The sequence below is a fragment of the Anser brachyrhynchus genome, assembly GCF_964034855.1.
Source record: "Anser brachyrhynchus genome assembly, contig: SCAFFOLD_572, whole genome shotgun sequence".
Classification (NCBI taxonomy): Eukaryota; Metazoa; Chordata; class Aves; order Anseriformes; family Anatidae; genus Anser; species Anser brachyrhynchus.
This window is the reverse complement of record NW_027663731.1, coordinates 16109-32657: the sequence shown is the minus strand read 5'-3', so window position 1 is coordinate 32657 and position 16549 is coordinate 16109. Positions and strand designations below refer to the sequence as shown.

Here is a 16549-nt window from a genome sequence, read left to right as displayed (position 1 = left end):
CCAGCTCTTTCAGGACCCCCCCCCCCCTCTCCCCCGACCTCTCGGGGTGCCCCCCATCCCTCCCAGGACCCCCCCCCCAGCCCCTTTGGGGGCCCCCCCCAGGGCCCCCCCCCCGACCTCTTGGTTCCCCCCCCAGCACCCTTGGGCCCCCCCCCAGCACCCTTGGGCCCCCCCCCCAGCACCCTTAGTCCCCCTTTAGCCCTCTCCGGACCCCCCCCCAACCTCTTGGGACCCCCCCCAACCTCTCAGCCCCCCCCCCCAACCTTTTGGGACCCCCCCCCTTTACCCCTCCCAGCCCCCCCCCCCCCCCCTTAGTTCAGGGGGGGGGGTCCCACCGCGCACCGCGCGCCCCCCCAGGGGCATTCCCCGACGTGCCCCCACAAGCCCCCCCCCCACCCCCCCCCCCCACCCACCACCTGCATCCCCGGGGGGCGCAGCAGGCCCTCCCCCCCCCCCCCCCCCCTGCCCCACCTCACCCCCCCCCCCCCCCCCACCCCAAGGCTCCTCCTTCACCCCCCCCCCCCAACACGAGGGAGCCGCCGCCGCGTGCCCGTCGCCCGTGGCCTCGGGGTGCCCCCCCCCCCCCCCCCACCCATGGCGTGGGTCCTCGCCGTCGCCGCCCTCCTGCTCGCCCCGCGCGGCGCCGCCGGCCAGGACGGCGACGGGGACGGTGAGTGGGGGCCTTCCCCCCCCCCCTAAATTCCCAGTTGCTCCCAGTTTGGGACTGGGAGGGTGCTGGGGGAGCGCTGGGGGTGGGGGAGCGGGTTTGGGGGTCTGGAATTGGGGGGGGGGGGCTGTAGGGTGGGGGGGTCTCTATAGAAGGGGGGGGGCTATACAATTGGGGGGGGCCTATACAATTGGGGGGCCCTATGCAACTGGGGGGGCCCTATGCAACTGGGGGGCCCTATGCAATTGGGGGGCCCTATGCAATTGGGGGGCCCTATACAATTGGGGGGCCCTATACAATTGGGGGGGCCTATACAATTGGGGGGGCCTATACAATTGGGGGGGCCTATGGAATTGGGGGGCAGGTGTTTGGGCCCTATAGAACGGGGGGGGTGCGCGCGGCCGGGCCCTATAGAGCGGGGGCTTATGGATCTATAGGGTTGTAGGGCGGGGGGGTGGGGGTGCGGACCCTATGGAATGGGGGGGGGGGGTTACGCAGGTATATGGGCCCTATAGAGTGGGGGGGGGCAGGGGTCCGGGCCCTATAGAATGGGGGGGGTGGGGGTCCGGGCCCTATAGAATGTGTGTGGGGGGAGGTCAGGGGTCCGGGCCCTATAGAATGGGGGGGGGGGGGGGGGTCCGGCCCCTATAGAATGTGTGTGGGGGGAGGTCAGGGGGTCCGGGCCCTATAGAATGGGGGGGGGGGGGGGGTCCGGGCCCTATAGAATGTGTGTGTGGGGGGGGAGGTCAGGGGTCCGGGCCCTATAGAGTGTTTGGGGGGGTGGGGGTCCGGGCCCTATAGACTGTGGGGTGGAGGCGTGGGGGTCCGGGCCCTATAGAATGTGTGTGGAGGGGGGGAGGTCAGGGGTCCGGGCCCTATAGAATGGGGGGGGTGGGGGTCCGGGCCCTATAGAGTGTGGGGGGGTGGGGGTCCAGGCCCTATGGGCTGTTGGGTGGAGGTGTGGGGTGCTAGGCCCTATAGAACACGTGGGGGGGGGGGGGGGGCGAGACGCGGGTATCTGGGCCCTATAGAATGGGGGGGGCAAGTCTCCAGGACCTATAGAATGGGGAGGGGGCAGGGGTTCAGGCCCTATAGAATGGGAGGGAAGGTGGCGAGGATCCTATAGAGTATGGGGGGGGGTCCAGGCCCTATAGAGTATGGGGGGGGGGGGTCTGGGCCCTATAGAACATGTGAGGGATGGGGGGGAGGCGCGGCTGTCCAGGCCCTATAGAACGGAGGGGAGCCAGGTGTTGGGGCCCTATAGAATGGGGGCAGCGGGGGGGGTGTCCGGACCCTATAGAATGGGGGGGGGGGGGGGGGGGTGTCCGGACCCTATAGAATGGGGGCGGGGGGGGGTGTCCGGACCCTATAGAATGGGGGGGGGGGGGGGGGTGTCCGGACCCTATAGAATGGGGGCAGGGGGGGGGTGTCCGGACCCTATAGAATGGGGGCGGGGGGGGTGTCCGGACCCTATAGAATGGGGGCGGGGGGGGTGTCCGGACCCTATAGAAAGGGGGTGGGGGAGGTGTGGGTGCCCGGGCCCTATAGAATGGGGGGGGGGCGGCCCCATTGTGCGCCCGACCACATCTGGACGGGCAGCGACAGGTGCCGGGGGGGGGGAGGGGGGGGGCAACAACTGGGCAGGCCCCTCCCCCCCCCCCAGCCCCCCTCCGTCCCCCTGGGGGACCCGCGTGTGGGGCTGCCCCCCCCCCAAAAAGGGGGTCTGACCCCAAAAAAGGGGGCTGACCCCCAAAAAAGGGGGGGCTGACCCCCAACAAAAGGGGGGTGACCCCCAAAAAAGGGGGGTGAACCCCCCAAAAAAAGGGGGGTGACCCCCCAACAAAAGGGGGGGCTGACCCCCAAAAAAGGGGGGTGACCCCCAAAAAAGGGGGGGTGACCCCCAAAAAAGGGGTCTGACCCCCCCCCAAACCCCGTAGGGCCGTCGGAGTGCTTCACCGTCAACGGGGCCGACTACCGGGGGGCGCAGAGCCGGACGGGGCCCGGCGGGGGGGGGGCGGCCGTGCCTCTTCTGGAACCAGACGCGGGCCCCGATGGCGGGGGGGGGGCGCCGCCGGGGGCGGGGGGCTGGGCCCCCACAACCACTGCCGCAACCCCGACGGCGACGCGCGGCCCTGGTGCTACGTGGCCGAGGGCGAGGAGGGCGCCGAGTGGAAGTACTGCGACATCCCCTCCTGCCGCAGTGAGCGGGGGGCGGCTGGGGGGGCGGCGGGAGGGGGTTGGGGGCGGTTGGGGGCAATGTGAGGGGGTTGGGGGGCGGTTGGTGGCAATGGGAGGGGGTTGGGGGGCGGTTGGGGGCAATAGGAGGGGGTTATGGGGCGGTTGGGGGCAATAGAGGGGGTTATGGGGCGGTTGGGGGGCAATAGGAGGGGGTTATGGGGCGGTTGGGGGCAACAGGAGGGGGTTATGGGGCGGTTGGGGGCAACAGGAGGGGGTTTGGGGGGCAATAGAGGGGGTTATGGGGCGGTTGGGGGCAATAGGGGGGGTTTGGGGGGCAATAGAGGGGGTTTTGGGGCTTTGGGGGGCAATAGGAGGGGGTTATGGGGCGGTTGGGGGCAATAGGAGGGGGTTTGGGAGGCAATAGAGGGGGTTATGGGGCGGTTGGGGGCAATAGGAGGGGGTTATGGGGCGGTTGGGGGCAACAGGAGGGGGTTTGGGGGGCAATAGAGGGGGTTATGGGGCGGTTGGGGGCAACAGGAGGGGCTTTGGGGGGCAATAGAGGGGGTCATGGGGGATTTGGGGGCAATAGGAGGGGGTTATGGGGCGGTTGGGGGCAATAGGAGGGGTTATGGGATGGTTGGGGGCAATGGGGAGGGGTGGGGGGCAATAGGAGGGGGTTATGGGGCTTTGGGGGGCAATAGGAGGGGGTTATGGGGCTTTGGGGGCAACAGGAGGGGGTTATGGGGCGGTTGGGGGCAATAGGAGAGGGTTATGGGGCGGTTGGGGCAATAGGAGGGGGTTATGGGGCGGTTGGGGGCAATAGGAGGGGGTTATGGGGTGGTTGGGGGCAATAGGAGGGGGTTATGGGGCTTTGGGGGGCAGCGGGAGGGGGTTATGGGGCGGTTGGGGGCAATAGGAGGGGGTTATGGGGCGGTTGGGGGCAATAGGAGGGGGTTATGGGGCTTTGGGGGGCAGCGGGAGGGGGGTTATGGGGCGGTTGGGGGCAATAGGAGGGGGTTATGGGGCGGTTGGGGGCAATAGGAGGGGGTTATGGGGCGGTTGGGGGCAATAGGAGGGGGTTATGGGGCGGTTGGGGGCAATAGGAGGGGGTTTGGGGGGCAACGGGAGGGGGTTATGGGGCAGTTGGGGGCAATAGGAAGGGGTTTGGGGGCAACGGGAGGGGGTTATGGGGCGGTTGGGGGCAATAGGAAGGGGTTTGTGGGGCAACGGGAGGGGGTTATGGGGCTTTGGGGGGCAACAGGAGGGGGTTATGGGGCGGATGGGGGCAACGGGAAGGGTTTGGGGGGCAACGGGAGGGGGTTATGGGGTGGTTGGGGGCAACGGGAAGGGGTTTGGGGGGCAATAGAGGGGGTTATGGGGCGGTTGGGGGCAACAGGAGGGGGTTATGGGGCGGTTGGGGGCAATAGGAGGGGGTTATGGGGCGGTTGGGGGCAATAGGAGGGGGTTATGGGGCGGTTGGGGGCAATAGGAGGGGGTTATGGGGCGGTTGGGGGCAATAGAAAGGGGTTTGGGGGTAGTAGGGGAGGTTGAGGGCATTAGAGGGGATTATGGGGGGCAGCAGAGGGGGCCTGGGGGGCATTAGAGGGGATGTTGGAGGGCAATAGGGGAGGTTGCGGGGCAATAGAGGGGGTTATGGGGGGGGTTGGAGTCAGGATGGGGAATGGGGGGGTCTATAGGGGCAATAAAGGGCTGCGGGGGCAGAAGGGTCGCTGGGGGGGGGTTACAGAGGGGGATTTGGGGTCAGTATGGGGATGTGGGGCTATAGGGGCAATAAAGGGGCTGTGGGGTCCGTAAGGGGGCTGTGGGGGCAATAAAGGGGCTGTGGGGGCAATAGGGGGCACTGGGGGGGGGTTATAGGGTGGGATTTGGGGTCAGTATGGTGGAGGGGGGGCTATAGGGGCAGTAAAGCAGGCTGTAGGGTTGGTAAGGGGGCTGTGGGGGCAATAAAGGGGCTCTGGGGGCAATAAAGGGGCTGTGGGGGCAATAAAGGGGCTCTGGGGGCAATAAAGGGGCTATGGGGGCAGTAGGGTCGCTGGGGGGGGGGGGTTACAGAGGGGGATTTGGGGTCAGTATGGGGGATGTGGGGCTATAGGGGCAATAAAGCGGGCTGTGGGGGCAATGAAGGGGCTGTGGGGGGCAATAAAGGGGCTGCGGGGGCAATAAAGGGGCTGTGGGGGCAATAGGGGACACTGGGGGGGGGTTATAGGGCGGGATTTGGGGTCAGTGTGGGGGATGTGGGGCTATAGGGGCAATAAAGCGGGCTGTGGGGGCAATGAAGGGGCTGTGGGGGCAATAAAGGGGCTGTGGGGGGCAATAGGGTCGCTGGGGGGGGGTTATAGAGGGGGATTGGGGGTCAGTATGGGGGAGTGGGGGTCTGGGGGCAATAAAGGGTCTGTGGGGGCAATAAAGGGTCTGTGGAGGCAATAAAGGGGCTGTAGGGTCTGTAAGGGGGCTGTGGGGGCAATAAAGTGGCTGTGGGGGCAATAAAGGGGCCGCGGGGGCAATAAAGGGGCCGCGGGGGCAATAAAGGGGCCGCGGGGGCAGTGGGGCCGCCGGGGGGGGGGCGGCGGGCGCGGTCTGAGGGCGGCCGCGCAGTGCCCGGCTTCGTGGGCTGCTTCGTGGACTCGGGCTCGCCGCCGGCGCTGAGCGGGGCCAGCGGCACCTCCACGCGCCTCACCGTGCCCCTCTGCCTGCGCTTCTGCCGCGGCCGCGGCTACGAGGTACGGCCCCGCCCCCCCGGGACACGCCCCGAGAGGCCCCGCCCCCGAGGGGACCTGCCCCGCTAAGCCCCGCCCCCAAGGGGGACACGCCCCGCTAGGCCCCGCCCCCGGGGGGACACGCCCTGAGAAGCCCCGCCCCCAAGGGGACACGCCCCACTAGGCCCCGCCCCCGGGGGGACACGCCCTGAAAAGCCCCGCCCCCATGGGGACACGCCCCGATAGGCCCCGCCCTGGGGGGACACACCCCACCAGGCCCCGCCCCCGGGGGACACGCCCCGAGAAGCCCCGCCCCCACGGGGACACGCCCAGCTAGGCCCCGCCCCCGAGGGGACACGCCCCGATAGGCCCCGCCCCCGGGGGGACACGCCCCGCTAGGCCCCGCCCACAGGGGGACACGCCCCGCTAGGCCCCGCCCCCGGGTGGACACGCCCCGATAGGCCCCGCCCCCGGGGGGACACGCCCTGAAAGCCCCGCCCCCATGGGGACACGCCCCGCTAGGCCCCGCCCCCGAGGGGACACGCCCCGATAGGCCCCGCCCCCGGGGGGGCACGCCCCGATAGGACACGCCCCCGAGGGGACACGCCCCGAGAAGCCCCGCCCCCAAAGGGACACGCCCCACTAGGCCCCGCCCCCAAGGGGACACGCCCCGATAGGCCCCGCCCCCGAGGGGACACGCCCCGATAGGCCCCGCCCCCGGGGGGGACACGCCCCACTAGGCCCCGCCCCCGGGTGGACACGCCCCGATAGGCCCCGCCCACAGGGGGGACACGCCCCGATAAGCCCCGCCCCCGGGGGGACACGCCCTGAAAAGCCCCGCCCCCATGGGGACACGCCCCCGCTAGGCCCCGCCCCCGGGGGGGACACGCCCTGAAAAGCCCCGCCCCCCGGGGGGACACGCCCCGATAGGCCCCGCCCCCGGGGGGACACGCCCCGATAGGCCCCGCCCCCGGGGGACACGCCCCGATAGGCCCCGCCCCCGGGGGGACACGCCCCGATAGGCCCCGCCCCCGGGGGGACACAACCCGATAGGCCCCGCCCCCGGGGGTCACACCCTGAGAAGCCCCGCCCCCACTGGGACACGCCCAGCTAGGCCCCGCCCCCGGGGGGACACGCCCCACTAGGCCCCGCCCCCGCCAGGACCCAGCGTCGCCCCGTAACGGCCTGGGACCCCCCCAGCCCCATAGCGCCCCCAGGACCCATAGACCCCCCCCCATAGCCCCCTATGCCCCCATAGACCCCCCCCAGCCCCATAGCGCCCCCAGGACCCACAGCCTGCCCCATAGCGCCCCTGGGACCCATAGACCCCCCCCCATAGACCCCCCCCATAGACCCCCCCGCAGCCCCATAGCCCCCCCCCAACCTTCCCCAGCCCCATAGCCCCCCCCCAACCCTCCCCAGCCCCATAGCCCCCCCCCACCCGCCTGCCCCATAGCCATCCCCCAGCCCCATAACCCCCCGTCCCCCAAAGCCCCCCTACAGCCCCATAGCCCCCCCAGCCCCCCCCAGCCCCACGTCCCCCCTCCTCCCCCATCGCCCCCTTCCAGCCCCACATCTCCCCACATCCCCCCCACAACCCCCCCAGCCCCACAGCCCCCCTAGAGCCCCACATCCCCCTCCTACCCCCCCAGCCCCACATCTCCTCCCAGCCCCACATCCCCCTCCTACCCCCCAGCCCCACATCTCCCCACATCCCCCTCCTACCCCCCCAGCCCCACATCCCCTTCCTACCCCCCCAGCCCCACATCTCCCCCCAGCCCCATAGCCCCCCTAGGGCCCCATATCCCCCTCCTACCCCCCCAGCCCCACATCCCCCCCCCGGCCCCGGAGCGCGGCGCAGCGCCCCACAGGTGCCCGCAGTTGGCAGGGCTGGAGGCCGGCTACGCCTGCTTCTGCGGCCACGCCGGTGACCTGCGGCGGGGGCAGCGCGCCCGCACCGCCGAGTGCGACCAGGTGTGCTTCGGCAAGGCCAGCCAGCTCTGCGGCGGCGACGGCCGCCTCGCCGTGTACCACGGTGAGTCAGGGCGCTGCGGGCGCTGCGGGCGCTGCGGGCACTGCGGGCGCTGCGGGCGCTGCGAGCACTGCGGGCGCTGCGGGCGCTGCGGGCACTGCGGGCACTGCGGGCGCTGCGGGCGCTGCAGGCACTGCGGGCACTGTGGGCACTGCGAGTGCTGCGGGCACTGCGGGCGCTGCAGGCACTGCGAGCGCTGTGGGCACTGCGGGTGCTGTGGGCACTGCGAGTGCTGCGGGCACTGCGGGCGCTGCGGGCACTGCGAGCGCTGTGGGCACTGCGGGTGCTGTGGGCACTGCGAGTGCTGCGGGCACTGCGGGCGCTGCGAGCGCTGTGGGCACTGCGAGTGCTGCGGGCGCTGCGGGCGCTGCGGGCACTGCGGGCACTGCGAGCGCTGCGGGCACTGCGGGCGCTGCAGGCACTGCGGGTGCTGTGGGCACTGCGGGCACTGCGGGCACTGCGAGCGCTGCGGGCACTGCGGGCACTGCGGGCGCTGTGGGCACTGCGGGCACTGCGGGCACTGCGGGCACTACGAGCGCTGCGAGCACTGCGGGCACTGCGGGCACTGCGGGCACTGCGGGCACTGCGAGCGCTGCGGGCACTGCGGGCGCTGCGAGCGCTGGCATCGCTGCGGTGCCTGGCGTAGGCGCTGGGTTGACCTGGCAGCCGAGGCTCTGGCGGTGGTTGCCATGGGGAGCTGGTTGCCATGGGGAGCTGGTTGCCATGGTGATGTTGCCATGGCGATGTTGCCATGGGGAGCTGGTTGCCATGGTGATGTTGCCATGGGGAGCTGGTTGCCATGGTGATGTTGCCATGGCGATGTTGCCATGGGGAGCTGGTTGCCATGGTGATGTTGCCATGGGGAGCTGGTTGCCATGGCGATGTTGCCACGGCGGTGGTGTGGTTGCCGTGGTGACCGCTGTGCGGGTCTCGGTTGCCATGGAGACATTGGGGGGGGGGTGGAGCTGCTGTGGGGATGTCGCCCTGGTGGTGGCACCGCCCCTTGGTCGCCATGGCAACGCAGCCCCATGGTTGCCAGGGCAACACGAGCTCGTGGTCATCATGGCAACACAGCCGCGCGGTTGCCATGGCGACAGTTTCGTGGTCTCTATAGCAACAGAGCCCCATCAGCCCCATCAGGTGTCCCGGTCTCCGTGGTGACACCAGCCCACGGTCGCCATGGCAACGCACCCTCACAATCACCATGGCAACAAGCTCACGGTCGCCATGGCAACAGCCTCATAGCCCCTATAGCAACAAAACCGCCTGTAGCGTTGTCACCGCCTCGTGGGCCCCGTGGTGTCCTGGTCCCCGTGGTGTCACCGCCCCATGGCAACACCACCCCGCGGTCGCCATGGCAACGTGCTGTCACGGTTGCTATGACAACACAGCCCCACGGTTGCCATGGCGACAGTTTCGTGGTCCCTATAGGAACACAGCCCGGCCGCCATGACACCACAGCCCCACGGTCGCCATGGCAACGCGCTGCCACGGTTGCTATGACAGCACAGCCCCACGGTTGCCATGGCGACGGTTTTACGGTCCCTATAGCAACAGGGCTCCCGGCATCACTACGGTGTCTCAGTCCCGTGGCGTCACTGCCCCGTGGTGACACCCCACGGTGACGCCCCACGGCCGCCATGACACCACAGCCCCACGGTCGCCATGGCAACGCGCTGTCACGGTTGCTATGACAACACAGCCCCGCGGTTGCCATGGCGACGGTTTTACGGTCCCTATAGCAACACGGCCCCCCGCATCACTGTGGTCGCTCAGTCCCATGGTGTCACTGCCCCGTGGTGACACCCCACGGTGACGCCCCATGGCCGCCATGACACCACAGCCCCACGGTCGCCATGGCAACGCGCTGTCACGGTTGCTATGACAACACAGCCCCACGGTCGCCATGGCAATACCCCCGCGGTCGCCACGGCAACCCACCCATCTCCCCTCCGCCTCCGCAGCCTGGGTGGGCGCGTGCCGCGCCAACAGCTCGGCGCCCTCGGGCGTCATCTACTCGCCGGGCTTCCCCGACGACTACGGGCCGGACGCGGACTGCGCGTGGCGCCTGGGGGCGGGCGCGGGGGGCGGCGCTGGAGGTGACGTTCCGCCTGTTCGACATCCGCGACCCCAACGACCGGCTGACGCTGCGCGACGCCCGCAGCCGCCGCCTGCTGGCCCAGTTCGACGGGCGCCGGCCCCCGCCCCCCGCCCGCGCCCTGCTGCTGCCCACCGAGGCGCTGGAGCTCACCTTCCGCTCCGACACCCTGCGGCACGCCCAGGGCTTCGCCCTCACCTACCGGCGTGAGCGGGGGGCGCCGGGGGGGCCGGGGGGGTTGGGGGGACTGGGGGATACTGGGGGGACTGGGGGATACTGGGGCGACTGGGGGATAACGGAGGGACTGGGATGTGGGGACGTGGGGTGCTGGGAGATACTGGGGGGACTGGGAGATACTGGAGGGACTGGGAGATACTGGAGGGACTGGGATGTGGGGAGGTGGGGGGTGTTGGGGGACGTGGGGGCACTGGGGGATACTGGGGGGACTGGGAGATACTGGAGGGACTGGGATGTGGGGACGTGGGGTGCTGGGGGACATGGGGGGTGTTGGGGGATGTGGGGGGCACTGGGGGATACTGGGGGGACTGGGAGATACTGGAGGGACTGGGAGATACTGGAGGGACTGGGAGATAATGGAGGGACTGGGATGTGGGGACATGGGGTGCTGGGGGATGTGGGGGGCACTGGGGGATACTGGGGGGACTGGGAGATAACGGAGGGACTGGGATGTGGGGACGTAGGGTGCTGGGGGGTGTGGGGGGGGACTGGGGGATACTGGGGGGACTGGGAGATAATGGAGGGACTGGGAGATAACGGAGGGACTGGGATGTGGGGACGTGGGGTGCTGGGGGACACGGGTGGGTGTTGGGGGATGTGGGGGGCACTGGGGGATACTGGGGGTTGTTGGTGGACTGGGGGGGGTTGGGGGATATCGGGGGACTGGGAGGGATTGGGGGGACTGGGAGATAACGGAGGGACTGGGAGATACTGGAGGAACTGGGATGTGGGGACGTGGGGTGCTGGGGGACGTGAGGGGGGTGTTGGGGGATGGGGGGGCACTGGGGGTTTACTGGGGGGACTGGGAGACACTGGAGGGACTGGGATGTGGGGACGTGGGGCGCTGGGGGACGTGGGGGGGTGCTGGGGGATGTGGGGGGCACTGGGGGATACTGGGGGGACTGGGAGATACTGGGGACTGGGAGACGTGGGGCCCCCGAGGGGTCTTTGGGGTCCCTGAGGGGTCTGTGGGGACGGGGGGGGCGGTGACGCCGTGGGGCAGCCCCGACCCCCCCCCCCTTTTCCCCCCAACAGGCGTCGCCGCGCCCCCCCAGCGCCCCCAGCCCCACGGCGCCCCCCAGCCCCACGGCGCCCCACGGCACCCGAGGTGAGCAACGGGGGGGGAGGGGGGCTGTCTGTGGGGCTGCCCCACATCTCGCCCCATAACCAGTGGGGCTGCCCCACATCCCGCCCCATAACTGACCCCGTATCTGTGGGGCCGCCCCACATCTCGCCCCATAACCCCGTATCCGTGGGGCCGCCCCACATCTCGCCCCATAACCCCATATCTATGGGGCCGCCCCACATCCCGCCCCATAACTGACCCCATATCTGTGGGGCCGCCCCACATCTCGCCCCATAACTGACCCCGTATCCGTGGGGCCGCCCCACATCTCACCCCATAACCCCGTATCTGTGGGGCCGCCCCACATCCTGCCCCATAACTGACCCCGTATCCGTGGGGCCGCCCCACATCTCACCCCATAACCCCGTATCTGTGGGGCCGCCCCACATCTCGCCCCATAACTGACCCCGTATCCGTGGGGCCGCCCCACATCTCACCCCATAACCCCGTATCTATGGGGCCGCCCCACATCTCACCCCATAACTGACCCCATATCCGTGGGGCTGCCCCACATCTCACCCCATAACCCCATATCTGTGGGGCCGCCCCACATCTCACCCCATAACCCCATATCTATGGGGCTGCCCCACATCCCGCCCCATAACTGACCCCGTATCTATGGGGCCACCCCACATCTCACCCCATAACCCCCTATCTGTGGGGCCGCCCCACATCTCACCCCATAACCCCCTATCTGTGGGGCCGCCCCACATCTCACCCCATAACCCCCTATCTGTGGGGCCGCCCCACATCTCACCCCATAACCCCATATCTATGGGGCCGCCCCACATCTCACCCCATAACCCCATATCTATGGGGCCGCCCCACATCCCACCCCATAACCCCATATCTATGGGGCCGCCCCACACCTCGCCCCATAACTGACCCCGTATCTATGGGGCCGCCCCACACCTCGCCCCATAACTCACCCCATATCTATGGGGCCGCCCCACATCCCGCCCCATAACTCACCCCATATCTATGGGGCCGCCCCCAGCCGGGCTGAGCTACGCGGCCGCCGGCGCCTTCGTGCTGGGGCTGCTGCTGCTGCTGGGCCGACGCCTGCGCCGCCGGTGAGTGGGGGGGGGGGGGGGGGGCCCAAAACTTGGGGGGCGCTGGGGGGGGGGCTTTGGGGTCCCTGTGTGGGTCTGGGGGGGGGGGCTTTGGGGTCCCTGTGTGGGTCTGGGGGGGGCTTTGGGGTCCCTCCCCCAATAATGGGGGGGGGGGTCACAGAATGGGGGTGCCAGTCCCCAAAAGGGGGGTCGCTGGGGGGGGGGGGGGGGGCATTCCAGTTATGGGGTTTTGGGGGGGGGTCCCTGCCCCCTAAGTGGGGTCTTTGGGGGGTCCCGTTCCTGGCTATGGGGTTTTGGGGGGGTCCTGCATTAATTTGGGGGGGTCCCCGCCCCCTAAGTGGGGTCTTTGGGGGGGGGTCCCTTCGTGGTTATGGGGTGTTGGGGGGTCCTGCATGAATCTGGGGGGGTCCCTGCCCCCTAAATGGGGTCTTTGGGGGGGGGTCCCGTTCCTGGTTATGGGGTTTTGGGGGGGGGTCCCTTGCAGGTTATGGGGTTTTGGGGGGGGGGTCCCTTTGGGGTTATGGGGTTTTGGGGGGGTCCCTGCCCCCTAAATGGGGTCTTTGAGGGGTCCAACTCCTGGTTATGGGGTTTTGGGGGGGGGTCCCTTTGGGGTTATGGGGTTTTGGGGGGGGTCCCCTGCCCCCTAAGTGGGGTCTTCGGGGGGTCCCGTTCCTGGCTATGGGGTTTTGGGGGGGGTCCTGCATTAATTTGGGGGGGGTCCCTGCCCCCTAAGTGGGGTCTTTGGGGGGGTCCCTTCGTGGTTATGGGGTGTTGGGGGGTCCTGCATGAATCTGGGGGGGTCCCTGCCCCCTAAGTGGGGTCTTTGCGGGGTCCCATTCCTGGTTATGGGGTGTTGGGGGGGTCCTGCATTAATTTGGGGGGGGTCCCTGCCCCCTAAATGGGGTCTTCGGGGGGGGGTCCAACTCCTGGTTATGGGGTTTTGGGGGGGGGTCCCTTTGGGGTTATGGGGTTTTGGGGGGGGGGTCCCCGCCCCCTAAGTGGGGTCTCGGGGGGTCCCTTCGTGGTTATGGGGTTTTGGGGGGGGGGGGGGGGGGTCCCGCTCCCCCCCCCCGCTGACGCTTCCTCCCCCCCCCCCCAGGCCCCGCGCCCTGCCCCCCCCCGAAGGGCCGCGGCCCCCCCCTGCGGCTGCCTGGGGGAGGGGCAGCCCTGGGTGGTCTCGTACCGGCCCCACGGCCGCCCCACGGCGCCCCACGGCCGCCCCACGGCGCCCGAGGACGAGGATGAGGAGGAGGCCGCCGGCGGTAGGGGGGGCGGCGGGGGACGAGCCCCCCGGGCCCAGCCCCCAGCCCTCCCTGCGCTCCCTCCTGCCCCATAGCTGAGCCTGCCCCACGGCTGCCCCATGGCTGCCCCACGGCTGCCCCATAACTGCCCCACAGCCGCCCCATAGCCACCCCATAGCTCCATGGCTGCCCCATAGCCACCACATGGCTGCCCCATAGTGCCCCATAACCACCCCACGGCTGCCCCATAGCCACCCCACGGCTGCCCCATAGCTGCCCCATAGCTGCCCCATAGCTGCCCCATAGCTGCCCCATAGCTGCCCCATACCCGCCCCATAGCCACCCCATAGCTCCATGGCTGCCCCATAGCCACCACATGGCTGCCCCATAGCTGCCCCATAGCCACCCCATAGCTGCCCCATAGCCACCCCACTGCTGCCCCATAGCTGCCCCATAGCCGCCCCATAGCTGCCCCATTGCCACCCCGTAGCCGCCCCATAGCTGCCCCATAGCTGCCCCACAGCCCCATTAAGTTATTGCTCGTGCTGCCACTGCCCCATAGCGGCCCTACAGCCGCCCCATAGCTGCCTGACGGCTGCCCCACGGCCACCCCATGGCTCCATGGCTGCCCCATAGCGCCCTATAGCCACCCTACAGCCGCCCCACAGCCTGCCCCATAGCTGCCCCACGGTCACCCCATGGGTCCATGGCTGCCCCATAGCTGCCCTGTGGCTGCCCCATGGCTGCCCCATAACTGCCCCACGGATGACCCATGGCTGCCCCATAGCTCCGTGGCTGCCCCATAGCGCCCCATAGCCACCCCATAGCCACTCCACGGCTGCCCCATAGCTCCATGGCTGCCCCATAGCGCCCCATAGCTGCCCCATAGCTGCCCCACAGCTGCCCCACGGCCGCCCCATGGGTCCATGGCTGCCCCATAGCGCCCCATAGCTGCCCCATAGCCGCCCCATGGCTGCCCCATAGTTCCCCATGGCTGCCCCATAGCACCCTATAGCTCCCCATAGCTGCCCCATAGCGCCCTACAGCTGCCCCACAGCCGCCCCATAGCCGCCCCACGGTCGCCCCATGGCCGCCCCATGGCTCCATGGCTGCCCCATAGCGCCCTATAGCCACCCTACAGCCGCCCCACAGCCTGCCCCATAGCTGCCCCACAGTTGCCCCATGGGTCCATGGCTGCCCCATAGCGCCCCATAGCCACCCCATAGCGCCCCATAGCTGCCCCACAGCTGCCCCACGGCCGCCCCACGGCCGCCCCACGGGTCCATGGCTGCCCCATAGCCACCCTGTGGCTGCCCCATAGCCGCCCCATGGTGGCCCTATAGCCCCATGGCTGCCCCATAACTGCCTCACGGCTGCCCCACGGCCACCCCATGGCTCCACGGCTGCCCCATAGCAGCCCCATGGCTGCCCCATAACTGCCCCACAGCTGACCCATGGCTGCCCCATAGCTCCGCGGCTGCCCCATATCTGCCCCATAGCCACCCCATAGCCGCCCCATGGCTGCCCTATAGCTCCATGGCTGCCCCATAGCGCCCTATAGCCACCCTACAGCCGCCCCCACAGCCTGCCCCATAGCTGCCCCACGGTCGCCCCATGGGTCCATGGCTGCACCATAGCTCCCCATAGCCGCCCCGTAGCGCCCTATAGCTGCCCCACAGCCTGCCCCATAGCTGCCCCATAGCTGCCCCACAGCTGCCCCACAGCTGCCCCATAGCTGCCCCACAGCCTGCCCCACAGCTGCCCCACAGCTGCCCCACAGCTGCCCCATAGCTGCCCCACAGCCTGCCCCATAGCTGCCCCATGGCTGCCCCATGGCTGCCCCATGGCTGCCCCACAGCTGCCCCACAGCCTGCCCCATGGCTGCCCCATGGCTGCCCCACAGCTGCCCCATAGCTGCCCCATAGCTGCCCCATGGCTGCCCCATAGCTGCCCCACGGCCGCCCCATGGGTCCATGGCTGCCCCATAGCTCCCCATAGCTGCCCCATAGCTGCCCCACAGCCGCCCCACAGCCTGCCCCATAGCTGCCCCATGGCTGCCCCATAGCTGCCCCACAGCTGCCCCACAGCCTGCCCCACGGCTGCCCCACAGCTGCCCCACAGCCTGCCCCACGGCTGCCCCACAGCTGCCCCACAGCCTGCCCCACGGCTGCCCCATAGCCGCCCCACAGCCGCCCCACAGCCTGCCCCATAGCGCCCCACAGCCGCCCCATAGCTGCCCCATAGCTGCCCCATAGCTGCCCCATAGCCGCCCCACAGCCTGCCCCATAGCGCCCCCCGGCGCCGTCCTCGCCCGCCGCCACGCACTACCCGGGGCTGTCCCGAGGAGGAGGAGGAGGAGGAAGGGGGCGTGTCCCGGCTCATTTGCATACCCGCACACGATTGGCTGTGTGTAAACGACCCCGGTGTCCTTCCTCTTCCTGCAACCAGCGTGGGCGTGGCTATGCAAATGAGGGGGGGGGCGAACAGAACCCCGCCATATATGGCGCGGTGGCCTTAAAGGGGCGGGGCTTAAAGGGGGGCGGGGCTTAAAGGGGAGGAGCTTGGGGGCGGGGCCTAAGGGGCGGGGCTATGACCGTAGAGTTAAGGGCGGGGCTCAAAGAGGGCGTGGTCTAGCGGGGGCGGGGCCTAAAGGGGGCGGGGCTTAAGGGGGCGGGGCTAAGAGGAGCTGGTCTTAAAGGGACAGGGCCTAAAGGGGGCGGGGTTTGAGGGGCGTGGCTGGGATGTGAGGGGCGGGGCTTAAGGGCCGTGGCTTGTAAGGGGCGGGGCTTAAGGGGGTGGGGCTTAGAGGGGGCGGGGCTAAGTGGAGCCGGTCTTAAAGGGACAGGGCCTAAAGGGGGGCGGGGTTTAAGGGGCGGGGCTAAGATGTGAGGGGCGGGGCCTAAGGGGGAGGGGCCTAGAGGAGGCGTGGCTTAAGGGGGTGGGGCTTGAAGGGGGCGGGGCTAAGGGGGGCAGGTCTTAAAGGGGGCGGGGTTTGAGGGCCGGGACCGGGATGCGCGGCTTAAAGGGGGGAGGGGGCGGGGCCTGAGGGGGGCGGGGCTTAGAGGGGGCGTGGCCTAGATGGGGCGTGGCTCAAGGGGGCGTGGCTTAGAGGGGGCGGGGCTCAGGGGAGCTGGTCTTAAAGGGACAGGGCTTAAAGGGGGCGGGGTTTGAGGGGCGGGG

The 16549-nt window shown here is 69.8% G+C and overlaps 1 protein-coding gene across 1 annotated transcript; it reads left to right on the top strand.

Moving 5' to 3' along the window:
* Window positions 1-594: 594 nt before the first annotated feature.
* On the top strand, window positions 595-15155 carry KREMEN2 (kringle containing transmembrane protein 2; the record flags this gene model as incomplete). Its single annotated transcript, XM_080609052.1, is given in 11 exon segments — window positions 595-670; window positions 2605-2663; window positions 2665-2747; window positions 2749-2867; window positions 5462-5586; window positions 7387-7597; window positions 9559-9677; window positions 9679-9898; window positions 10965-11037; window positions 12053-12128; window positions 13228-15155. Coding segments are annotated over 11 exon segments (1398 nt in total). The 3' UTR covers window positions 13465-15155.
* Window positions 15156-16549: the final 1394 nt, after the last annotated feature.